This window comes from Tursiops truncatus, chromosome 19 (genome assembly GCF_011762595.2).
Source record: "Tursiops truncatus isolate mTurTru1 chromosome 19, mTurTru1.mat.Y, whole genome shotgun sequence".
NCBI lineage: Eukaryota > Metazoa > Chordata > Mammalia > Artiodactyla > Delphinidae > Tursiops > Tursiops truncatus.
In genome coordinates this window covers 55,701,858-55,729,374 of record NC_047052.1, presented here as the reverse complement: position 1 = coordinate 55,729,374, position 27,517 = coordinate 55,701,858, and the positions used below count along the sequence as shown (strand labels likewise).

The 27,517-nt window shown below is 41.9% G+C and overlaps 1 protein-coding gene across 1 annotated transcript; it reads right to left on the bottom strand.

Moving 5' to 3' along the window:
- On the bottom strand, nt 1–26,102 carry NLRP9 (NLR family pyrin domain containing 9). Its single transcript, XM_019928795.3, has 10 exons — nt 25,823–26,102; nt 21,691–23,254; nt 18,418–18,577; nt 17,795–17,805; nt 8,735–8,872; nt 6,619–6,789; nt 4,108–4,278; nt 2,085–2,255; nt 1,507–1,677; nt 1–404 (listed from the first exon to the last, which is right to left on the bottom strand). The coding sequence occupies exons 1-10, from the start codon at nt 26,100–26,102 to the stop codon at nt 272–274; spliced, it is 2,970 nt and encodes a 989-aa protein (XP_019784354.1). The 3' UTR covers nt 1–271.
- Between the last annotated feature and the right edge of the window lie 1,415 nt (nt 26,103–27,517).

The window sequence follows — 27,517 nt, the reverse complement described above, 5'->3', positions numbered from 1 at the left end:
ATGCTTTCCCAAGTGTTTACCCATTTAATGTATTTGTTCTTCTAAACATTGTGAGGCAGGACGGGAACTTTCAAGATGGGGCATAGAGGACTTAGGCACAGACAGTACATCCCACAATCATATTGCTAGAATACTGTGAAGGAAGAGCTCTGAAATTACAGTCCCCACTGCCCTGGCGAACAATTTACAGGACAGGGTGTGTCAGGAGGAGAAACGCCCATTGCGACCAAGGGGAAGCCTTTGTGAGAAGATTACTTCAGGACCTTCCCTGTCAGCCAATCACACCCCTGATCCTGTGCTCGTAATCAGTCCAGAGACTGTGTGAAATGGTCAGCTGGGGGTTCGTCTCTTCTACCTCTGTCAGCAGCATCTGAATTTCCTCATCATAGGAAGATTTATTCAGGCTGGGAAAATACAAAAAAAAAAAAAAAAAGAGTTTTCTTGACTTGACCCGTGATGGTTGGCCTCTCTACACCCCAGTGGCTACTTCCTCTCCACTCTTTCCTAGAAACGGCTGGGAGAGTTGTACTGACTGTGCAAAGAATGCACGAGACTTTCCTAGAGACTAGGAAAGTGAGGAAGAGGAATGTGAACCGTTTTGTTTATCCTCTGCAGGTCATCGGGGTTGGGGCAAACGGAAGGCATTCACATATTCATTCTACAGACATCAACTACACACGCTCTAAATGCAAACATCATGTTCCAAACAATATTAACTGCTGCTCTTGAGGAAATGTACTTCTGGGTCAAGACTCCGCTCGGTCCTTTACGGAACCCCTTCCAGCTCTGAGCTGGGGTTACGTCTTTGTGGGCAAGGTAAATAGGAGATGGTGTTTACAGGAAAGCCATCATTCTTGCCTGGGGGTGATTTTGCCTCTCGGGGGACATTTGACAATGCCAGGAGCCTTTAAAAAATTTTCAGGGAATAGATGTGATAGGCATTCTTTTTAAAAGTTAGTTAATTAAAATTTCATTGAGATATAATTGACGTACAACATTGTGTTAGGTTAAGGTGTGCAATGCATTGGTTTGATACGTTTACCTATTGCAAAATGATTACCACCACAGCGTTAACTAACACCTCTATCATACTGCACAATCTCTCTCTTTTGATTGAACAATTAAAATCTTGTCTCTCCGCAATTTTGAAGTGTTTTGTTTTGTTTTGTTTTTATTGGCCACGTGGCTTGCAGGATCTCGGTTCCCCAACCAGGGATTGAAGCAGGGCCACAGCGGCGAAAATGCAGAGTCCTAACCACTAGACCACCAGGGAAGTCCCTGAAGTTTCCATTTTTGCTCATCATGACTGGAGGGAGGTGTCCCAGGGAATGGAACGTGTGGGCAGCAACCAGAGATGCTACCCAACCTCCTGTGATGCACAGGACAGCTCCGCATAGCAAAGAAATCTCCAGCCCAAATGTGAACCATGCCCATGCGGGGCAAACCCACGGCAGTCTAACCTCCCTCTGAGGTCACTCACCACCGGGGGAAACAGTGTCCACTCACCCAAGCGTCTGCAGGCCACATTCCAGACTGATCAAGGCTTCACACAGCACCACCGCCCCATCACGGTCCATGCTAAGCCATTCCAAGTTCATGCACCTCAGTGATTTGCAGAGAGTGAAAGCCAAGGCCAGGTCCTCACAACAGGCAGAGGTGAGTTCACACATCTCCAACCTGCACGGGGAAACACCACCTCGAAATGCGGATTCCACGCCTCTGAGAGGAGACTTTGCCATCTAGACACGTCCTCCTCCACGGGGGCACATGTGGCAGTGTCTGGAGACATCTGACACACACGAGGAGTGCTACTAGCATCTCATGGGTGGAGAGAGGCCAGAGATGCAGCTAAACATCCCACAATGCACAGAACAGCCCGCTTCCCCACACAGCAAAGAACCACCCAGCCCCAGATATCAGCCATGCCAGGCGTGAGCAAACCCTGGTTTCACGGCTGGCATTTTACTTATCAGATTGTTCCAGACACACTTGTTTTCAAACATGCTTCCCCTTCATCCCTTTAATCCTCTAGCTTTTCCTCTTCTTGAAGTAGGTAAGCTTTCCCAACATCACTGGACACTCACCCAAGAGTCTCTAATTTACACTTAGGATGCTTCAAAGCTTCACATAACTGTTTGACACCAGCATCATATATCTTATTGTTCCCTAGTTTCAGGGTTTTTAGTTTCTCACTGTGAATAAGAACAGCAGCGAGGTCCACACAGCAAACAGAAGTGAAGCAACAGCCCACCAACCTGGAGAAAAAAAAATACACAAAATTCTCCTATACACACAAATATATACGATCATGAGGTCCATATACACACAGATATATACGATCATGAGGTCCATATACACACAAATATATACGATCATGAGGTCCATATACACACAAATATATACGACCATGAGGTCCATATACACACAAATATATACGATCATGAGGTCCAATCTGGAATGGCTTCACTTATGTTCACTTATTCCTGTAAAGGTAGAAATACTCATGTACTCCTAAGATGATGATGATGGTAGAGATGAAACAACGTCTCCACTTCTCCACTTTCTTCACTCTGCCCAGGCTCCCTGCAGTTCTCCTGTCTCTCCTGTGCTGCCTGGTCTCTCCCCCTGGGGCCTCTGCTCTTGCTGCCTGTCATACTCTTGGTCCAAATACCAGCGGGGCTGCCCCCTTACTCCCTCCAAGTCTCTGTACAAATGTCACCACGCTGAGGACTCACTATTTCATATTATATCTCCTATGTATCTCCTGCCCCCAAGCTCATGACGCAGAACTTCCATATGACCCAGCAATCTCACTCCTGGGCTTATATCTGGCGAAAACCACAGCTCAAAAAGATGCGTGCAACCCTATGTTCATTGCAGCAACATGGATGGACCTAGAGATTGTCCTACTGAGTGAAGTAAGTCAGACAGAGAAAGACAAATAGCATATGATATTGTTTATATGCGGAATCTAAAAAAAGGGTATAAATGAACTTATCTACAAAACAGAAATAGGGTTACAGTTGTAGAAAACAAATTTATGATTACCAGGGGGAAAAGAGGGGTGAGGGATAAATTGGGAGATTGGGATTGACCTGTACACACTACTGTATATAAAATAGACAACTAATAAGGATATACTGCCTAGCACAGCACCTCTACTCAATACTCTGTAATGACCTCTGTGGGAACAGAATATAAGAAAGAGCGGATATATGTGTCCCTGATCCACTTTGCTGCACAGCAGAAACCAGCACCACATTGTAAATCAACTCTCCTCCAGTAAAAATTAATTTAAAATAGTCAATAGTGCTGATTGAGAAACCACGATAGATGCAGATATGCACACATACTGGCCACTTCACACTCACAGGTGTGTGCCTGCACGTGGGTGTATGTGTATCTATGTGTGTGCACGCCACTCCGTGGAAACAGGGACGACAAAGGGTTTCGTTTACCGATTTACCTCATCTGCCCGGTAAAAGGAACGACTGATCCTCAGGCTGTGCCGTTCACTGTGTGCTTCGATGGGCCAGCCAGCGATGATAGTACTTTATGTGCATTATTCCCAGTGGTCACCTCCATCTTTGTTTTTAATTGAGGTATAGTTGTTTTACAGTGTTAGTTTTTACTGTACAGAGAAGTGGAGTTCCCTGTGCTATACAGCAGGTTCTCATCAGTTATCTATTTTCTACATAGGAGTGTATATACGTCAATGCCGATCTCCCAGTTCATCCCACAACCCCACCTCCATCTTTTGAGGTGGGAAATATAATTATCCTCATGTTACACTTGGGGAGAGGTGAGGAACCCTCACAAGTTCACACAGCTAGTTTAGGGCACTTGGGACTCCATTTCCGGTCCTTCCAAGGACAGAGACCCAACTCCAGAGGAGCAGACCCTACCGAGTCCTGACAAGCCCTAGAGTCAAGACACACACCCATCAGCGAGCCCCAGAGATATCACGTGGGGTAAACATGTAGCCTAGTTTTGTTTTTTTTTTTCTTCAGCAGACTCCATGCTTTTCCCCCCTTCCTGTTTCCTTCCCAGGATGCCAACAGCGGAAAAGGAAACGCTGACATTCAAGCAAATCACAGCCAGACCTACCACAACTCCTCTAGGTTGCAGTTCGGGTGTTTCAGTGATTCACATAGCGTTATCACTCCATCATCTTCCAGGAAATTCAACCCCAGATCAAGAAAAGACAGGGATTTGTTGCACAGAAGGACTTGGGAGATGTAGTCGCAGGCTACTGAGGTGAGGCAACAGTACGTCAATCTGCAAAGACACACATACTTCATCCGTCAACCTACTTAAGCTCTATAGGGTCATATTTTCATGAAACTCCATGTAAAAACTTCCTTGTACTTCGTGGTCACTTAGAAAAAACAGGAGGATTAAAATGTGCAGCAGGTGTGGAAATACAGAAGGATGTGGACTACAGGGTCCCAAACTGGGGAACGGAATCTCGGATCCCAGTTCCAAGTCAGATCACCACCGGCTGGATGAACTTGGACAAAATCATCCCTTCTCTGTGACACTGTGTGCTTATTATTTATAATAGCTGGACAACATCCTATTTCACATTCTTCTTTTAAAATGTTATTTAAAAAAATTTGTGGTTGTGAGTTCTTGTCTACTCACTATTGGGAATCTAGAAAATAGAGGGAAACATATGATACAAGTTGCAACCAGGCAGATCAAGACTGAATATGACCTCTGAATATGGTTGGTTTAGCTGACATTTCATGCGGAATTCTACACTTCTAACTATCACACACAAGCCAGATACCTGGGACTCCACAGCAGATGGTTACGTGGCAAATAACAGGTGGAAAGGATCAGGAACCCACCTTGGGTGGGGCAGGCACGGTCCAGTTCACCTCACTCCACCAGCTCCCCCATCCACCCACCGACTCCCGTTACCTCCCTGGCCCCTTCAGGGGCATCTCAGAATGTCACCTTTGGCAGGAAGTATACTCAATTCTTTGATTAGCAAACACTACTCACTCATGGTGGGTTTTCCCTTTCAGTTTTTGAATTTTTGAAATCAGACAATAAGCAACTGATTCCTACTTTTTTTGATGAAATATGCTTTCTCTAACATTTAAAAAAAGTAAGACTTTAATGGTTACATAATATAATCTCTGATGGTTCCATGACCCTACAATTATACATTTCCTGAACCTCTGCATTTGTATTTTTATACTTTCTGCCATTTTAAGTTATACGGAATTAACACCTTGCATCAAAAATTTTTGGAAGTTCTGAGGTTTATTATTAAATAGACTTTTCATTTGTTTCTTGATTTATTAGCCAACCTACTTTGCAAAAAAAACTTAGTGCTTTCGATCATACTATAAATTTGCCCATTTTGCAGAATTCTGGCCAAGTGGAATATATTTTTTAAATTTGCGCTTTTGTTTAAAAGGGTATTAAATATTTAAATATTAAAAATATTAACTACTAAAAATAGGTTGAACATTAGTGGATTGGGGTAAGGGGTATAAGAGAATTTTTGTGCTATTTTTCCAACTTTTCTGCAAGTCTAGTTTTTATTTTGAAACTAGTTCAAAATAAAGTTTAAAAAAAGGGTTGAACATTATTTTCTTTTAAAATTACTAGTGACTTTCTTGCATCTTTAGTAGTCTTTCATTTTTAAGGAATAAAGATTCAAGTTTAAAAACAACAAAAAATTTAAATGATGTATTTTGAAGAACTCTTAGATAAACACAGCCCGGTTAAGTGACCAGTTGTTGAATACACTTTAATTCTACTTATTGTATAATATCACACAGGATTTAATAGCCAAATCCTTTCATCTTCCTATATGTCATTTCTTTTGTACCTCTAAAGATTTTTTGGTCTTATCTTTATAGTGCAGAGTTTGTTCCTTATTTTTTTAATAGTTTGGTTTTAATGGTTAATGTTCCTGGACCTTATTTTAGTTTGGATTTTCCCTTACAGTCTAAAGAGTCATCTGAGTAATAATATTCTCACCTTCTACGGTAAATACCACTTTGGGTGGGTATGTAATACACAGGTCTATATACACATACACACCTGTGCACGCACATACACACAAAGAAAATTTTGTTTCTAGACGACTTATTCGCTTCCATAGACTTGGGTGTTCTTACACCTGTACCCTACTTTAAGGCATTTTTTTATTTAGCACTGAGTTTCTCCTGTGGCCTCACTGGGTAAATAGAAAACCCTTTCTCTTGCCCCTAACAAGGAAGCAGTTTGTTTTATATCTTAGCAACAAGAAAGAAGTGGAGACATTGTTCCCAGCGATAACCTAGAACCTATGCAACCCCACACCGGCAAGTAATCAAATGAATTCCTTTTTCTTCAGTATTTATACTGTCCCTCTCCCCAGCCCCCAGTACACCTACAGAGACATCATCCTTCTTCATGATCACCAAGATTTATGGGGCTCCAAATTAGATGCCAGGCGTCTAAGGGCTAGTCTTACATCTCTTGAATTCAACCTCGTGGCTCCTCTGGGGGGCAAATATTTGCATCTGCTCCATTCTGCTGGACCGTTCAGGGTCCATGGGCATGCTCTGCCGTCTGGCCCCTCCCCCAGGCCTCCCCTCCCCCACGCTGACTCACAGCAGTGCCTCCAGGGCACAGGCTGGATCCTTCAGGGCATCACACAACACCCTCACTCCTTCGTCCTTCAGGGGATTGTCTACCAAGGAGAGAAGCTTCAGCTTCTTGTTATGGACGAGAACAGAGGCGATGTCTTCGCAGGCTTCGTCCGTGATGTCACATTTTCCCAACCTACACGAGAGACACATGTGGTGGAATAGGCGTATGCACAACCGACCCTGGACCACATCCTGGCTCCTGATCCCGCACCCGCCAGCTCCAGACTTTGTGAAAGCACGGATGTAATTATACGACTCTCCTCACGGATCCCTTATTGCTTTAGGAAAGCAGCAAGTTAGGAAAACGCCTGAGCCCGTGCTTCTCAACAATGTTGTGGACAGCCGTCCACAGCAAGGAATGATCTGGACCTCAATGAGTCTGATTACCTGATTATTTATCATCAGTAGTGATAAGGTTGAGAAACCCTGGTCTGAGCCTTAATGCAGCTTAAAAGAACATCTCATGGGCTAGAGCAGGTTTCTCAACCTCAGCACTGTTGACACTGTGGGCTAGATCATTCCTTACTGTGGGGGCTTCCTGTGTGTTGTAGGATGTTGAACAGCATCCCTGAGCTCTACCCACCAGATGTCTAGAGCATCCTTCCCATGTAATCATGACCATCAAAACTGTCTCCACAATTAACAAACACTAGTGACCTAATCATTTAGAACAAGCTCCTCCCTAAAGTGCTTTTTCCATTAGCTCACCCCTCTTCTGTTTGAGCAGAGTGAGTTCAACTTTCTTCCCTATTGCAATAGTCTTAACTCCTTCCTACTGCAAAATCTTTTTTTTAATTAAAAAGATTTTTTTTGATGTGGACCATCTTTAAAGTCTTTATTGACTCTGTTACAATATTGTCCCTATTTTTTATGTGTTTTGGCTTTTTGGAGCAAGGCAGGTGGGATCTTAGTTCCCCGACTAGGGATCGAACCCACACCCCCCACACTGGAAGGTGAAGTCTCAACCGCTGGACCGCCAGGGAAGTCCCGCGATCATCTTAAATGAAATCTTCCTTGCTATGAAAAAAAAAAGTCTCTAGATATGGACACCTCCTAACAGAGGATGAAACTATCCTCTGTTGAGAATTATTGGGCTGGAGAGAACCTGATTTTGAGGACTTCCCACTCCCAAAAGGCAAGAGCACAGTTGGTCTGCCCCAAAGAACCAAAGATTCTACCTATAAGCTGTGTACAACTGACTCCTGGTTTCCTAGATCTGTTACCCAAGTCTTATGCTAACCATGTAAAATGAAACACTCTATGCCAATGGCATAATGTGAAACAGGGCCAATACTAAGGAATTTTGTAAGCTCCCCCTGAGTAGAGAGAGCTAGTGTAGAAGAAAAGAATTGTTATGATACGGAAACAGCTAGAATGCTAGATAGGGTCAATAGCAAGCCTGTATGTTCAAACAACTCTTATTCACGGACCCTGTCTCTCCTGATGAATCTTGACAGGTGACATTAACCAAGTGTATGTGATTATCATATCACTGGTGGAGAGAACAGTGTATTCTCTTGGTCGGTTTAATGACTTGTTTTTGTTTATTGCTACTTCTGTTACTCCCTTTTGTTCTTCCTGCTGAAAAACGGATTGAGCCTGTTTAAGAAATCACCCAGTGACGCTAAGGGCATCCCAGATCATTTTCAAGATGAAGAAATGACTTTGGGCAAATCACTTTCCCTCCAGCCTCAACGTTATCTTCTGGCAGTTACAAGATCACACTTGTGATCATCCGTAAACTTTCTCATTTTAAGTTTCTCTGACTATCTTCAGGAAAAAGAAATTGGAGTTACGGTTTTGGTATGGTCGGTTGAGAGCAGAGCCAAGGAGAATCAGGTAAGGTGTCCATGAGAAGTAATTCAAGTGAGTACCAGAGAAAGGAAAGATGGGACAGACCTGAGAGGAAGACTTGTCCTTTAGAATCCATCCATCCTCATCTTACTAGGAGGTCTACCGATATTGAGATGGAAGTAGTGAAATAAGTAAGAGACAAAGACATGAAAGAAAATGGGCATATTCGAACTGCAAAGTTCACACTGGAAAAAAAATATATCGTGGACAACCCCGAGACTTACAGCAGTGCTTCTATGTTACACACTGGGTGTTTCAGCGTCTCACACAGCTGCCTGACGTCCATGTAGGAGAGGCCAGTGCCATAGAGGTTCAGGTATTTCAAATGAGGGTTATGAAGAATGGCCTTAAAGAAGTATAGGCTATTTGCAAGGTTCGAAGCAAAGTTGTACCTGCAAAAGATGAGGAAATACGGTAACTCATGCAATGAAGTCCAAGCACAGAGCAAAATACCTGTTGCACAGTTCTTCCTACTTTCCATGCTTAGGCTCCCAAAATTTTTTTTTGGATATCTGGTTACTGCTGCCTATAAATTCTCTCCGGGATCTTCAGACGCCAGATGAGATGGTGCCTGTTTCTGCGAAGTCCTTCCACTTCTGAATACTACCACAGATGCTATAAGGGAAGAGAATCAAACTTACCCCATATTAACCTCTAAGCACCATGAGGGGAGAAATACCATGTGTGGACCTCCTTGCATCCCAGGCCTGGCTCGGTGCTTCCCATCCAACAGAGACACACGTATTCAAATTACTGTGTGCCAAGCCAGACTCTTCCCCAAGGAAAGGCTCCACTCCTGTTTAGAAACTGAGGTTGTTTTTAAAAGGAGACAATTTTTAAAAGCTAAAATAAATAAAAAGGAGGCAATATATTGGGTTGGCCACAAAGTTTGCTTGGGTTTTCTATAAGATGTCCATCAACAGAGGAATGGATAAAGAAGATGTGGCACATATATACAATGGGATATTCCTCAGCCATAAAAAGGAACAAAAGGGCTTCCCTGGTGGCGCAGTGGTTGAGAGTCCGCCTGCCGATGCAGGGGAACACGGGTTCGTGCCCCGGTCGAGAAAGATCCCACATGCCACAGAGCGGCTGGGCCCATGAGCCATGGCTGCTGAGCCTGCGCGTCCGGAGCCTGTGCTCCACAACGGGAGAGGCCACAACAGTGAGAGGCCCGCATAACGCAAAAAAAAAAAAAAAAAAAAGGAAAAGGAACAAAATAGGGGACTTCCCTGGTGGCGCAGTGGTTAAGAATCCACCTGCCAATGCAGGAGACACGAGTTCGAGCCCTGGTCCGGGAAGATCCCACATGCCGTGGAGCAACTAAGCCAGGGCAACACAACTACTGAGCCTGTGCACCACAACTACTGAAGCCCACTTGCCTAGAGCCTGTGCTCCACAACAAGAGAAGCCACCACAATGAGAAGCCCACACATCGCAAAGAAGAGTAGCCCCCGCTCGCCACAACTAGAGACAGCCCATGCGCAACAACGGAGACCCAACGCAGCCATAAATAAATAAATAAATTTTTTAAAAGAAAAGGAACAAAATAGTGCCAGTTGCAGAGATGTGGACAGACCTAGAGACTGTCATACACAGTGAAGTCAGTCAGAGAGAGAAAAACAAATATTGTATGATATCGCTTATATGTGGAATCTAGAAAAATGGTACAGATTAACCTATTTGCAAAGCAGAAATAGAGACAGATATGTAGAGAACAAACATGGTTACTAAGGGGGGAAGTGGGGGTGGGATGAACTGGGAGATTGGGATTGACATATATACACTAATATGTATAAAATAGATAACTAATAAAAACCTGCTGTATAGCACAGGGAACTCTACCCAGTGCTCTGTGGTGATCTAAATGGGAAGGAAATCCAAAAAAGAGGGGATATATGTATACATATAGCTGATTCACTTTACTGTGTGGTACAAACTAACACAACATTGTAAAGCAAATATACTCCAATACAAATTTTAAAAAATAAATAAATAGAATTACTAGTAGCTAAAAATAGAAAGTAACAACTTGGGTTGAATTTATATTGAACATATGATCTACTATTGAAATTCGTACTGAAATAAAATTTCTGAGTTTAAAAAAAACGGATTTCTTTTTAAAGGAGACAATTTTTAAAAGTTAAAATAAAAAATAAAATAAATACAAAGGAGACAATATATTGGGTCAGCCAAAAAGTTCGTTCAGGTTTTCTGTAAGATGTTACGGGAACACCCAAACGAAATTTGTAACCAACCCAATAGGTCATGGTTCAAGACTCAGGCTCCTGAGATAGAGAAAACCACATTAGAATATTTGCTTTTCCCCTGGATATTTTGCAAGGTTGGGCAAATTAACTTAATGGTGGAGATTCTTCATGAAACAAGTAGAGAGGGTCATGATGGTTAAGAAATCATGATTTATTATAGTTCCTGGAACATGACCAGGCTTTGATTTTTTAGGTTTTGTTTTTAAGATTTTTTTTGGATGTGGATCATTTTTTTTTCATTATCTTTTTTTTTTTTTTTTTTCTTTTTGTTTTTGTTTTTTTTTTGCGGTACGCGGGCCTCTCACTGCTGTGGCCTCTCCCGTTGTGGAGCACAGGCTCCGGACGCGCAGGCTCAGCGGCCATGGCTCACGGGCCCAGCCGCTGCTCGGCATGTGGGATCTTCCCAGAGCGGGGCACAAACCCGTGTCCCCTGCATCGGCAGGCGGACTCTCAACCACTGCGCCACCAGGGAAGCCCCTTTCATTATCTTTTTTTTTTTTTTTTTTTTCCCTTTCATTATCTTTTATTTGCACTTACTTTATTGATTTACTTATATATTTTTTCACCCATTTGTTTAGTAGGTTGTTTATTATTATTATTTTAACATCTTTATTGAAGTATAATTGCTTTACAATGGTGTGTTAGTTTCTGCTTTATAACAAAGTGAATCAGTTATATATAAACATATGTTCCCATATCTCTTCCCTCTTGCGTCTCCCTCCCTCCCACCCTCCCTATCCCACATTTGTTACAGTATTCCTTCTTTTTTATGTTTCGTTTTTTTGGCCATGAGGCATGTGGGATCTTAGCTCCCTGACCAGGGATGGAACCTGCACCCGCACCCCCTGCACTGGAAGAAGTCTTAACCCCTGGACTGCCAGGGAAGTCCTAGGTTTTGATTTTTTAATAACATATATTAAATGTATAATATATATATACTTTTTAAAAATTTATATATGATTTATAAATACATACCACACAGCATGGCTCTCGGTGTCATCACTTAACTGTACCCTGACTTCTCCCCTCCTAATCGACTTTGAGAAATAACAAAGTAAATATTCTGCCATGTTCAAGCACTAAAATGTGAATTATGCATTGGCCAGAAATAAAAGATAGGTGTGAGGGACACAACAGCCTGGAAGACTTGAGGGAATTCCTGGCAGAGTGATGCCCTAAACGTATGAACAATACCCAAGGCACTTCCTGCCCAGAGATGGATGCAGCCCAGGACAGCAGGGTGGGACTTGTAGGGATTTGAGGGAGGGAGTTAGTACTGTCAGGATAAGACAGGCTGGCCCAGTGAACAAGAAGAAGTGCTACCATGGAAAGACAGGGAAGGCCCTTGATGTGCCGGTGACACCTGTGAGAAATGGGGGCGTCAGCAGGTCCTCTGAGCCACCTTGCCACTGAACACACCGTGATTCACAGGCCGGGCAGCTGCAGTGGACTCCGACACCGGGCCGGCAGTAAGCGTTGAGTCAGCAGACAGACGGTGGGAAAACAATCACAAGGGTGAACATCTAATCAATAACTGTCACCATCTACATCATCAGTGCAGATCAGCAACCTCTTGGAAAGGAGACAGACTAAAATGGAAGTGTTGACAGTAACGCAGTTTGTTGGGGTTTTTTTGCTTTCCTTAGAGTTAAGGAAAAAGTTAACAGAGCAAAAAGGGGGGTAAGAAGGGGAGGGATAAATGGGAAGATTGGGACTGACACACACACACTACTGTATATAAAACAGATAACTAACTAATAAGGACCTACTGTCTGGCACAGGGAACTCTACTCAATGCTCTGCAATGGCCTATATGGGAAAATAATCTAAAAAAAAAAGTGGATATATGTATATATATAACTGATTAACTTTGCTGTACACCTGAAACTAATACAACACTGTAAATCAACTATATGCCAATAAAAATTTAAAAAAAAAGCAAGAAGAGCAGAATCTCAACCATCAGCAACTTATAATGTTGGTGAACTAAGAACCATGCAACCTTGGAGCCAGGCTGATGGGTTCAACTCCTGGCTCCACCTCTTGCCATCTGTGTGACCTTGGGCATGTTTCTGAATCCTCCCAGGTTGTGGTTTTCTAGTGTGTACCAGGAGGTACTGAGACTGACCACCTCATTAAGTAATTAAAGGCATATAATGAGCTAATACTGTGAAATACCTGTAATAGTTGCCGGACATGCTGAGTGCTATAGTGAGAGCTAAGTGGACATTTAATCTCTTTGCCTGAGATTTAAAGAGCTCTTATCTTGATGAAGTAAGTGAATCAAACAATGGTTAGTGTAAAAACCTGACACAATGAATAATCATTGATATAAAAATATTTTATAAGCTTGCTAATCTTTTCTTCACATTTTGTGTCCTAACTCTATAAAAATCTGAAGTTTATCTTGTTGATGTTAAAAGGGATGGTTTCAAGTTTTACCTCCCTACTGTAGCAGAGATGAGCAATCCTGATCGTTTTCCTAAACTTAAGCACAAGCCCTCCCCCAAATTATTTTCTTTATTAATCATTTGTCAGTTCTAACATTGAAAGGGCCCCAGTGAGAGCCAGAAATTAGGTTAAACAAAATTCCCACAGGGATCCATAATATTGAAATTTGTAGACTATTAGGGATAAACAAGAAACCTAAGCACTACCAAAACCGAGGAGTTTTTTTAGAAGATGATCTATAACTGAAAAATGGAAATGATCAATCTCTACATCTGCGAGTGAAATAATTCAGAGAAAGACACTATATGATCTCACTTCTATATGGGGTCTTAGAAAAACACTAAACACAAATATTGGGTGGTTGCCAGAGATTGTGGGTTGGGAGGATGCAATGGTAGAAAGTGGTCAAAAGTTATAAACTTCCAGTTATAAGATAAATAAGTCCTGGGGGTCTAATGGTGACTATTGTTAACAACACTGTATTATATATTTGAAAGTTCCTAAGAGAGTAGATCTTAAAAGTTCTCATCCCCAGAAAAAAAAAAATTGTAACTACACATGTAGGGCAATACATGTTAACTAAATAAACTTCTTGTGGTGATCACTGCAATATATACATGTATCAAATCATCACATTGTACCCCTAAAATGAATACAACATTCTATGTCCATTACCCCTAAAATGAATACTATGTTCTATGTCAATTACCCCTAAAATGTACACCATGTTCTATGTCAATTACACCTAAAATGAATACAATGTTCTATGTCAATTACACCTAATATGAATACAATGTTCTATGTCAATTACACCTAATATGAATACAATGTTCTATGTCAATTACACCTAAAATGAATACAATTCTATGTCAATTACCCCTAAAATGAATACACTATTCTATGTCAATTACACCTTGATAAAAACTGGGAAAAAATCTACATCTGCAAAGCTGAATTTAAGGATATTCCCTGGCGGTCCAGTGGTTAGGACTCTGTGCTTTCACTGAGGAGGGCCTGGGTTCTATCCCTGGTTGGGGAACTAAAATCCCACAAGCCACATGGTGTGCCCCCACCCCTAAAAAAAATGTTTTTTAAAAAGAGCTGATAGTAGGAAGCAGCTGCATTGCACGGGGAGATCAGCTTGGTGCTTTGTGACCACCTAGAGGGGTAGGATAGAGAGGGTGGGAGGGAGATGCAAGAGGGAGCGATATGGGGATATATGTATACATATAGCTGATGCACTTTGTTATAGAGCAGAAACTAACACAACATTGTAAAGCAATTATACTCCAATAAAGATGTTCAAAAAAAGGCTGAATTTAAGAAAAAATCAATAGAATTCAAAGAAACAAGGGAAAAAAGGTTTAATATTCAACATGTATTCTCATCATTAAAGGATACAGTTGCAAGGGAGATGGTTTTAGACTCAAGTTTACTCAAACTTTTGACTCAAATTTGCTCCCGGTAGAGACTCTTGGAAAAGCTCTTGGTATAGTGACATAGGATGAACAATGAATTCAGCTGGAAACAATGAGTCACAGAAGCGAGAATAAGCTAAGAAATTGGCAAATGTGTCTGAAAGAGGCACACACTTGTCAGTTACAACCTGATACCACATGGTATCTACACCAGAGATAGATGGTACAAGGTGGGAAGTAGGTAGCAAAAGAAAGGCAAGGCATTTCAAGGGTGCTCCAGGTCAAAGAGCTACTTACAAACTCAAGATCTTCTCACTTCAAAGAGCAATCCTTAATCTCTGCAATCACGCCAAACTACCTGTTCATTCTCTTCACTGGACAAGTACTTAAGTTCCAACTAGATGCCAGGGTGCTGGGTGTATATAGATACGAATATGACAGTCCAGGACCCAGAACCCAGAGCTTACCTTCTGCTTGGAGGCAATTACAACAGAAGAGTGGCAATTTCATAACTGATACTGAAATCAAACATAGGATGAGGTTCTAGAGTGGCTGGGCTGGGGGTCCGGGCTGCTTAACTGGGGGGAAGGGTGGTCAGAGAAGGCATCTGGAAGAGCTTGCCTGGTGAAAGTCTAGGGAAAGACTGACCGGAAAGGAGAGCAGCTGGAACGAACATTCTGAGTCAGGAATGAGCTCGGTCAGGGGTTTGAAAGAAAGTTAAGTTCCGTGGGCCACAGCATACGATGGGGAAGCAGGTGAAGGATAAACCAGAGAGAAGGAAGGGAAAAGCTCAGATTCTGAATATTTTCCTGATGATGGGAAATCATGAAAAAGACTTCAAGGCATAATTTATTATTTTAAAAAGATCTCTCGACTTCACAGAGTAATGAAAATAAAAACAAAAATAAACAAATGGGATCTAATTAAACTTGAAAGCTTTTGCCCAGAAAAGGAAACCATAAACAAAAAGACAACCCTCAGAATGGGAGAAAATATTTGTAAACGAAGCAACCAACAAAGGATTAATCTGCAAAATATACAAATAGCTGTACAGCTCAATATCAAAAAAACAAACTACCCAATCAAAAAATGGGCGGAAGATCTAACTAGACATTTCTCCAAAGAAGGCATACAGATGGGCAAGAAACACATGAAAAGATGCTCAACATCACTAATTATTAGAGAAATGCAAATCAAAACTACAATGAGGAGGCTTCCCTGGTGGAGCAGTGGTTTGAGAGTCTGCCTGCCGGTGCAGGAGACGCGGGTTCGAGCCCTGGTCTGGGAGGATCCCGCATGCCGTGGAGCAACTGGGCCTGTGAGCCACAACTGCTGAGCCTGCGCGTCTGGAGCCTGTGCTCCACAACAAGAGAGGCCGCGATGGTGAGAGGCCAGCGCACCGCGATGAAGAGTGGCCCCCGCTCGCCACAGCTGGGGCGGGCCCACACATGGAAACAAAGACCCAACACAGCCAAAGGTAAATACATAAATAAATAAATTTATAAAAAAAAAAAAACTACAATGAGGTATCACCTTACACCAGTCAGAATGGCCATCATCAAAAAATCTACAAACAATAAGTGCTGGAGAGGGTGTGGAGAAAAAGGAACCCTCCTGCACTGTTGGTGGGAATGTAAATTGGTGCAGCCACTATGGAGAACAGTATGGAGGTTCCTTAAAAAACTAAAAATAGAATTACCATATGACCCAGCAATCCCACTACTGGGCATATACCCAGAGAAAACCATAATTCAAAAAGATGCATGCACCCCAGTGTTCATTGCAGCACTATTTACAATAGCCAGGTCATGGAAGCAACCAAAATGTCAATTGAAAGAGGAATGGATGAAGAAGATGTGTTACATATATACAATGGAATATTACTCAGCAATAAAAACGAACAAAATAATGCCTTTTGCAGCAACATGGATGGACCTAGAGATAGTCATACTGAGTGAAGTAAGTCAGAGAAAGACAAATATATGTGCAATCTTTAAAAAAATGATACAAATGAAATGAACTTATTTACAAAACAGAAACAGACCCACAGATTTCGAAAACAAACGTATGGTTACTACCAAAGGGGAAAGGGGGTGGAGGAAGGGATAAATTAGGAGTTTGGGATTAACATATACACACTACTATATATAAAATAGATAACCAACAAGGACCTACTGTATAGCACAGGGAAATCTACTCAGTATTCTGTAATAATCTATGTGGGAAAAGAATCTGAAAAAGAATGACTGTATGTATAACTGAATGACTTTGCTGTACACCTGAAACTAACGAAACATTGTGAATCAACTATACTCAAATATAAAATAAAAATTAACTTTAAAAAATATACATAGAAAAAAAAGTATTTCTGTACATAAATGCAGTCTCTCCACTAGAGAAACGCCTCCTTACCTTTAATAAAAAGCATTCTTTTTACCCTAAAAAAAAAAAAGTATCAGATGTGGTCCAAGGACAATGGTGCTTCAAGGACAAAGCATGACGCTGTCTGAAAAAGTTTCAGTGTTACACCCCCTTCTGGACTCTTAATCGCCCTCCCCACCCTGTTGCGATGGTTTTGAAATTCCTGAGCCCACCTGGGTGACGCCCACCTGGGCAACAGGACCTGTCCCAAATAAGGAAAGGCATCTGGCCTGCCCCACTCCCACCCTATAGAAGGAAGCTATATGTGCCTCGACCAGTCAGTACACGAAATTTTCACCTCGGACCATTCCTTTGTTTTCTGGCTATAAAAACTGATCAATAGCACATGTACGGGCCCGACTCTCCCAGACTACTGGGAAGTCCGCCCGCTGTTCTGGTAGTGACACTTCCCTCTAATAAATTCTGTCTTCTTTACATTCTGCCTTGTGTCTGGACATTCTTTTCCAACCCGCTTTGAACCAGGACATCAGAGAAGGACTGTGAGCTTCTCTGTGCTTCTGGTACATGTTTTGTAAAAGGGTGATGACAAGATTGTTATGAGGGTTAAAAGACAGAGGAGAAAATTAATATTAAGCAACCATCTCTGTGCCAAAGAAGTGTTCTATACGTGTTACCTATTCTCTGTGCTCTTCTTCTTATTTTTCTCTTTTATGAACTTCAGGCTCTTTTCCCACCTGTCCTCAGCACCCTCCTCCTGCGTTACCTGGGAAACATCTATTCTGAGTCCATCATCATCCCAGCAAACATCACCAACAACCACCAGGACTGTTCCCTCTTAGGTTCCCCAAGCAAGTTTTATTGTACACGTCACTATAGTTAAAACATCTGTTACAGAGAAATGGAAACGGGGGCCACAGTTCAAACACATCCCTACACCAAAACACACGCAGTCTTGTAACACAATGGTAAAACCGATTTCCTCAAAATGCCGATTCTGCTTCTTAAACAAACTTAAGATTTCTCCAAGTCGGCATGAACTTGCAACTCCCCAGCTAACTGGCTGTGCACAAGTGAGCTGATGCCATGGGAAGGAAGGTATAGTTCTAGGGACCACTCACAGCAGAAAAAAAAATGTCCTTTCTCATCCAGGCTTTGTAATCTGAGCTGTAGCTACTGGGAACTGAGCTTCTTGACCACATTCAGTTTTAAAGTCTCCCTGTTTGTCCACAGTTTGTGTCTCACTGAGTAAAACATTTGAATCAAGGAAAGCACTCAGCATTTTCTTTTGAAACACTGGATTGTAGCTTGGGTTTTCAAAAGAAGACAGAGTAGAAAGAATGCCACCCTGCTATTGACTTAAAGAATAGGTGAAGATCCGACTTACACGAACTTCTGGAGTTTACAGACAGGCTGAGCCAGCGTCCTGCAGAGAATCGCCAGGGAGGCCTCGTCGAACTGACAGTTGTCCAAATCTAACATCTGGAAGTTCTCGCTGGCAGTAAATGCGGAGCAGAGATCCCGCCAGAGGGAGAGCTTCTCGATGGTACTACAGGAAGACAAACACCGTGATTCTCCAGCGGCTCAATTCAACTAGTTCCTTAGAAAACTAAGAACAGAGCTACCATGGGACCCAGCAATCCCACTGCTGGGCATGTATCTGGAGAAAACCATGGTTCAAAAGGACACAGGCACCCCAGTGTTCATTGCAGCAATGTTTACAATAGCCAGGATGTGGAAGCAACCTAGATGTCCATTGACAGATGAACGGATGAAGAAGATGTGGTCCAGGGACTTCCCTGGTGGCCCAGTGGGTAAGAATCTGCACCTCCAATGCAGGGTGCTCAGGTTCGATCCCTGGCCGAGGAACTAGATCCCACATGCATGCCACAACTAAGAGTTTGATGGTGCAACTAAGACTCCACATGCTGCAACTAAGAAGCCCACAGGCCGCAACTAAAGATCCTGCATGCCACAACTAAACATGCCACAATGAAGATCCCACGTGCCACAACTAAGACCTGGCACAGCCTAAATAAATAAATATTTTTTAAAAAGCTGTTCATATTAAAAAAAAAAGATATGGTCCATATATACAATGGAATATTACTCAGCCATAAAAAAGGATGAAATAATACCATTTGCAGCCACATGGACGGACCTAGAGATAATCATACTAAGTGAAGTAAGTCAAAGAAAGACAAATATCATATGATATCATCTATATGCAGAATCTTTAAAAAATGATACAAATGAACTTATTACAAAACAGAAACAGAACAGAAAACAAACAGAAACAGACTCAACAGGCTTATAAAACAAACTTATGGTCACCAAAGGGGAAAGGTGGGGAAGGGATAAAGTAGGAGTTTGGGACTGCCACATACACACGACTATATATAAAATAGATAACAAATGAGAACCTACTGCATAGCACAGGGAACTCTGCTCAATATTCTGTAATAACCTAAATGGGAAAAGAATTTGAAAAAGAATAGATATATGTATAATTGAATCGCTTTGCTGTACACCTGAAACTAACACACCATTGTTAATCAACTATACTCCAATACAAAATAAATTTTTTTAAAAAAAAAGAATGCAGGGCTTCCCTGGTGGCACAGTGGTTGAGAGTGCACCTGCTGATGCAGGGGACGTGGATTCGTGCCCCGGTCCGGAAGGATCCCACATGCCGCGGAGCGGCTGGGCCCATGAGCCATGGCCGCTGAGCCTGCACGTCCGGAGCCTGTGCTCCACAACGGGAGAGGCCACAGCAGTGGGAGGCCCGCGTACCGCAAAAAAATAAAATTAAATAAAAATAAAATAAAATAAATTTTAAAAAGAATGCAGGTAAAAAAACAAAAAAAAAGACATTTTCAACACCGGAGAACACCATTCCCAGAGGCCCTCAAAGCTGACAGTCACAGTCAAACCTGAACAGGGAGAGAAGCAGTCAGATGCACTGAGTCAACGTGCATGGCGGTCAAAGAAGTGAGCCGTGAGGCCAGGGCGACCAGGATCAAGCCCCATCTGAAACACTTGTGGGTTATGTGACACTGGGCAAGCATTCAACATTATTCTGCCTCTGTTTCCTCCTCTTTGGGGTGACAACACTCAACTGTTATGTGGACAAAGGTTGATATTTGGTGACCCATCAGCAAATGAGGAACTGTGTCCAAAAACATGACTGTACAGGTAGATGTAAAATAAGTCGCAGGGATGTAAAGACCACAGTTAATAATACCAAATTGCATATTTGAAAGCTTCTGAGAGAGTAGATCTCTCTGTCTTGCTGTTCTGCATGACTTTTTTTCAGTTTGTTGAACAACAATCGATTTACAATATGATATGGACGTCAGGTGTACAACACAGTGCTTTGATATTTTTATAGGTTACGCACTATACTATGTTAGGATGAAATATCGACTTCTTCCCTGCATTGTAGATTACATCCGTGTGACTTCTTTATTTCATAATGGCTAATTCATACCTCTTTGTCCCTTTTACCTATTTTGTCCCTCCCCCTCTCCATCCTCCTCTCCCCTGTGGGAACTGTTTGTTCTCTGTATCTATACTGTTTGTTTTCTTATGTTTGCTCATTTGTTTTGTCTTGAATCGATTCCACATGTAAGTGAAAAGGTACAGCGTTTGTCTTTCTCTCTCTGACTTATTTCACTAAGCTTAATACCCTCCAGATCCATCCATGTTGTCACAAATGACAAGATTTCATTCTTTTTTATGGCTGAGTAATATTCCATATATCTGACAATATCTATAAATATCACATCTTGTTGTCCATTCATCTGCAGATGGACACTTAGGTTCCTTCCATAACTTGGCTATTATAAACAAGGCTGCTAGGAACATTGGGGTGTATATAAAAGTCTTCATCACTGGAAAAAAAATTCTGTAACTATGTATGGTGACAGATGTTAACTAGACTTACTATGGTGATCATTCCACAGTATATACAAATATTGAAAATTATGTAGTACACCTGAAACTAATAATGTTGTATATTAATTATACTTTTTGTCTCTTTGGCCAGGACATGCAGCATGTGAGATCTTAGTTCGCCAACCAGGGATCAAACCCATGCCCCTGCAGTGGAAGCGCGGAGTCTTAACCACTGGACCGCCAGGGAATTATACTTTAATTAAAAAAAAAAAAGACCATGAAAGGGGGTATGTATTTGAGAGCTGAAGTGTGAGCTGGTAGCCTGAGCCTGATGAAAGAATACAAGCTAAAATCAGCAAAGAGAAAAGACACATGGGCAAAATCCAGAGGAAACTAGGCATAAGCTTCCGAGCGTCCCTTCCCAGTGGATTCACCAGGATATGCTAAAATGCTACGGGAAGGGGAAAAAAGCAGCATAGTCCTGGCAACAATAAAAACTGCTTACCTTTCAACTTGACATTGGCCCTATGAAGACATTTACCCCTGATGATACAGACAGAGATACTTAAGAAACACAGTTCATGGCCACACGGCTAGCAAACGGCAGTACGAGAGCTCAAATCAACGTCTTTCTGACTACAAAAGCCATGTTTTTAAGTACAAAAATACAGTGATTTATGAAATACCCCTTGGGGGTTGGAGCAAGCTACATATAAATATGGTGTGTGTGTAGGTTAGAGGGAGAGAATTAATAGAGGGACTCACTTGGAGATGGATCCAGATTCATCTGAAAAGACGTTTTCTATACACAGGTGAAATTTCTGCAAACTCTGGCAATGTTTCAGACAGAACGCAGATACTGTCAGTTCTTCAATGGTACCAATATAAATGTCAATTTCTTTGAAGAAATTCATCACTTGGATTACAAATTCTTGGTCCTGGGTCTCAAACAAACAATTGAACAATTCCTGGAAACTCACCACCATCTTACCGGGGTCACACTGACTTAAAGTTTCAAGGCTTTGAGTTACTTCCTGCTTTATGTCTGTGGACAGTGGAAAACCAAAAGATGTCTCCAGCATGTTTGTTATTTTTTCAGTTGAAAATGCAAACAGGAACAGCCCCATCCAGGACAAATGGGAGCAGGCTTCGCTCATGGCTGCTGTGACAAACTGGGTCACCTTTCCGATGACTGGGTGAGGCCGGTCCTTGGGTCGTTTGAACAGATAGAACAGGGCGGCACAAAATTCTTGGACACACGTGTGGATGAAGGTCAAGCAGTTGCCGCTCCTCTGAAGAAGTCTCACGTCCACCCACATCGAGGTGTCGGATTCAGACACCCCATTCCTCCTGAGATCCCCAGGGCAAAACAGAAACGTGCGAGTCCACATTCCCTCTGCAGCCAAGGTACACAGGCTTTGTAGTCGGGTTCTGTTCTGCTTAGGTGGACAGTTCCCACTTGCTGCTTTGAATACGTTTGTCAAGAAGGACACATACAAACAAGTGATGCTTTCGGAGGCAACCTCCAGGTCTTCGCCTTTCTCCAGCTGCCACTTCAAGCAAGTGCAAACCAACCAGCAAACAAACGGGCTTTTGCACAAGACAAACAGCGGTCTCTTCTCTCTCACAAAACTGAAGGCTCTGGAGGATTTATTCTTCTCACGGAAGTAATGGGAGAAATACAGCTTCCTTTGGCGTTCAGAGAATCCTGGGAGACATATGCATTTTGTCTGACACAACAAGAAATAATTTTTTTTCATACCCATCTTTCCTAGGGCGATAAGCAGAGAGGATTCTGGGAGCATCTGTTTGTGCAGCAAACTGCTCAGGACAATCTGCGTTGGCCGTTGCTTCTCCCAGTCGCCGCACAGGTCAGCGTCAAGCGTCAGGTCAAATTTCAGTTCCTCCAAGCCATCCAGGATGAACAGGATTCTCTCTGGCTGGGAAAAAATGTCTTCGATGGGCTCTGAAGACTCAGGCCAGTCCCTGGAGATGAGCTCCACTAGGCTCGTGTCTGTAATACTGTTCATTTCACTGCCTTTGAGGAAGAAGACAAATGAGAACCTGTCCCTCCACAGGTTTCCCTCCGCCCATTCCAGCATCACTTTTCTCAAAAGCGTTGTTTTTCCAACTCCTTCAGGACCTTGCAAGATCACAGTGGGTGAGGGATTTCCAGGCTTGTCTGCAGTAAGGTAGACAGCATTCAGTTGTTCATATTCATCCTTTGTGGTTTCTTTGTAGAAATCCTCAGGAACTTCAAGGCAGGTCTCCTTTTCCCATATGTCTCGGAATTTTTTCTTCATGTGGTTTCTATATGGGTTTAGCTTATCTGAGTTAACGGGGACAGAATAGAAGACAATTAAAAAATGCACTCCAGGGTTTCCCTGGTGGCACAGTGGTTAAGAATCCACCTGCCATTGCAGGGGACATGGGTTCAATCCCTGGTCCGGGAAGATCCCACATGCCACACAGCAACTAAGCCCATGCGTCACAACTACTGAGCCCGCGTGCCACAACTACTGAAGCCCACGTGCCTAGAACCCGTGCTCCACAACAAGAGAAGCCACCGCAATGAGAAGCCCGCGCACCGCGATGAAGAGTAGCCCTCGCTCACCGCGACTAGAGAAAAGCCCGCACGCAGCAACGAAGACCCAACGCAGCCAAAAATTAAATACATTTAAATAAATTTAAAAAATAAAATAAAATAAACATATGCATGTATGCACATGCTTGGCCATGAAAATAAACAGTAACTCAAAGCCCTTATTAAAAAAAAAATACACTCCATCCTTGGGACTCAGATTGACCTCTACAGATTTACTCAGACACACATGCAAAGACTGATGTATATGCCCACATGGGACCAGGCTCCTGAACTCAGTTTTGTTAAGACCAAAATCTATCTGAATTCATGTCCGTGGAAACACCTGATCAAGATTGGAAGCCCATCTCAGAGCTACAGGCTACAGAAAGTGTGAATACTTGGGGATTACGTTTCAAACTAGAAGAGGGGTGTTAGCCCCCCCAGTCAAGAATTCATAAGCACTACTATTTATTTACTGAGGGCCACCCAGGAATCGGGGCTGAGAAAGTTGTCACTGGTACTTCATCTTCCATCTCTTCAACAACCCATTAAGATTCATTCTATGCCTACTTTACAGAAAAGTGTTGAGAGTTTATGTTACTTGGCTAATTTGGTTAATGAACAGATATTTGGGTCAGGTGTTTGTCTCAGTTGTCTGACTTGAAATCATAAAGTCTAGACTATTTCTGTTAAGACCATGCTGATTGCAATTTAATTTCAGAAATGCACCCTTTAACTGTCATTCTTTCAACCTGCCCTTATTATGTACCTTCCATGTTCAAGGCTATGCACTAGGGGAGATAAACAAATTACAAACATAGACAAGGACCATACCCTGCATTGAAGAAATATGAACTACAGTAGGTGAGGCCTTTCTGCATGTCTTCTGAGCAAAGGGCATTGCTAGTTTTGTTTAAGTATGTGTGACTAGGAAAAGAGTCTCGGAAATTAGGGAGCCTTTCTCTCTCTGGGACAGAGGAAGATTTGTTTATAAAAGTGGGTGATTTCAGGGAGGGGGAGGGATAAATTAGGAGTTTGGGGTTAACATATACACACTGCTATGTATAAAATAAATACCCAGCAAGGACCTACTGTATAGTACTGGAAACTATACTCAATATTTTGTAATAACCTATAAGAGAAAAGAATACGAAAAAGAATATATATATATGTGTATGTACGTATATATATATATATATATATATATATATATGAATGACTGAATCACTTTGCTGTACACCTGAAACTAACACAACATTATAAATCAACTATACTTCAATTTTAAAAAATCATAATAAAGCCATGAAAACACATGAGAGAGAGAATCTGGAGAGCAGAAATATAAAATATAGAGAAATGCCAGGAGAGCTTCTATGGTCATGAACTCCAGTTTGAGGTGAAACACTAAAAATAACTAAGAACATATTTAAAGAGAAAAAAACTTTAATGGGTGATTTGTCTCATATTTTGTCACTTTTATTTGCCAGTATTTACAACTCAACTCATCTTATTTTCTGAGGGGAGACAAAACGGTGTATCCACCCAGAGGAGGATACCAAGCCATCAGTGAGCCAAAAATAACTGGTTTGGGTCAGCTCTGTCCCTTTTGGAAAAGTCATCTAACATGAGGAGACACCGTTTGACCTGCATCTTTTTCACTTGTAAACCTCAGAGCCGTGGTAAGAATGAAAAGACATTATGCATAAAAAGTTCTTCCTATAGCACCAGGGGCATATGTTCTCTATAATGATTTCCTCATCTTAGGACTCTGCCCAGTCTCTTGTGCAGGTCTGGTCAAAAGGATGTGACCTACATGGGGAAGCAACCTAAAAAAGAGGGGATATGTGTATATATCACTGATTCACTTTGCTGTACAGGAGAAACTAACACAACATTGTAAATCAACTATACTCCAATAAAAAAATGTTTGCATAAATTTTTTAAAAAAAGGATGGACAATAACCATCATGGAATTCCATCTCAGCAGTCCTGGTTGTGCAGACACTAAGTCCCAGGTCATCTCCTGGAATAGCATTGACTCACCTTGGAACAGAAAAATGGGGAGCAGACACTTAGAGGAACGATTGGTCTCAGGCCACTACTCATCCACAGTCCATCACTGGCCCATGAATGACCAGAGTTGGCTTGCAATTCTTCTACTATTTCCAAGCGTCCTACTGACCTATACACATTCTCAACTGATGGAGGCATGGCCACTAACACACTAACAATGTGACCTTCATTATTAGGAGCTCCCAGTAAACCAACCTTCCCCCAAGGGTCCCTGCGCTGCATCCCTTTCATGACACTTACGTCTGATCTCGTCCCGAGCCTTCGTCCAGAGATCTCCCCGGTTGATCAGTAGAAAGAGACTCAGGGTCACATCCCATGCCAGTTTTCCTGGGTAATGCTTGCTCAGCAGCTGTGACAGATTTTCTCGTGAAGCCTTCTTTAGCTCGGTCCACGGGATTGGCTTGAGTTTGAATTTCAGAGATTCTTGCTTGAGCAGCTCCTTAAATTTCCAGAACTCTTCCTTTTTGAGCTCCTCCAGGTACCACAGCAAACCAAAGTCAGAAAAAAAAGATTCAGCCATCTCGTCACAGGATTGTGGAGCTTGGACTTCTCCAGTGGGGTGCGGTGGGGGGAGGATCCTCAAAAACAAGGACTAAGTGATACCTGGGGAAGAATGATGTCGTTATGGAGTTAAATCTCAGCAGTGTAAAGGGGCTTAAAATGATGGATATCATGCATTTCTTGTTTAAAACCTATCTTCCCAGCTTCTCTTGGGGAAGGTACCCCATCCTTCCTCAACATTCCGAAATCATGTGTGTGAATTCAGTGCTAGCAACTAAAAATGTGGTTTATACTATAAATCAAATGTCAGGGAGCATTCTAACTACCTAAAATCATACTAAAGCTTTGAGGTTTATCAGTGTGGCCAGGCAAGGAAAAATTAGGGTATTTCTGACCTTGTGTCCCTACTGTGTATTGCGGGCACTTCTGAGAAGCATTGACTATTGACCTTGTGTTCTCATGGGACAGTCTATCTAAAGTTCAAAAGCCCATGTTATACTGAACATTCCTTGAAGGGAAACAGTTTCTGGTCTAGCCTGACTAACTTTTGAAGACTCTAAAAAAAAAAAGAAATCAAAAGCCTAAAGATACGTCTTTGGTACATGAAAGTTTTGATGAATCCCTGAAAGATGGGAAGCAGAGAGCTGTGCCTGGAAAAATAAATTCAAAATTTCAAAATGAGGGCAGGAAAAGACAAATCCAAGGGCACACCAGCTTACATACTGTGGTCCTAGACAGAAAGAACTCTGAACAGCCATCTCAACGATGGGTCACGGAAGTACGTTTCAAAGAGCATTGGCCAACTCGGCCTCAGTGCAAAGAGAAGTGATGAAAAATGTTAATAGTTCCAGAAATTCCAACATCCATCTCATTGACGTTCCAAACAAACAAACAAACAAAAAACCCAGAGGGAATAGAGGGAAGGAATAATTCATGGAAGAAAGCTTTCCAGATTTGAAGAAAAGACTTGCATCTTCAGAATAAAAGACCTTGCCGAGTGTTAAGGAAAATGAAAGATAAAAGATCACATGATATTTAACTTTCATAATTTCAAAAATAAGGAAAGTCCTGAGTCTAGAGGAGTACTGTCCAATATAATGTGAGCCATGTTTGTAATTTAAAATTTTTGAGTAACCACATTAAAGAACTTAAGCAAACAGGGGAAATTCATTTTAATATTATATTATTTAACTTAGTCTAGCTAAAACTCCAATTCAACATGTAAACAATATTTTTTTAAAAAATCAATGAAATATTTCACTTTTTTTAATATTGTCTTCAAAATCCACTGTGTATTTTATACTTACAGAATATCTTATTTCAGAAGGTAAATTGTCGTTGGAAATACTTGATCTCTATTTAGATTTTATAAAATACGCATTGGAAAAAGTAAACTCTCATACTCGTTATTTAATACATACATAAACCTTCTAA

Coding starts and splice junctions, on each gene's coding strand:
- NLRP9 (XM_019928795.3), bottom strand. CDS start 26,102: ATGGCTGAATCTTTTTTTTCTGACTTTGGTTTGCTGTGGTACCTGGAG. Junction 4,279..6,618: donor TGTGCCCTGGAGGCACTGCT/GTGAGTCAGCGT, acceptor GTGTCTTTGCAG/ATTGACGTACTGTTGCCTCA. Junction 2,256..4,107: donor TGCAACCTAGAGGAGTTGTG/GTAGGTCTGGCT, acceptor TTTTTTCTCCAG/GTTGGTGGGCTGTTGCTTCA.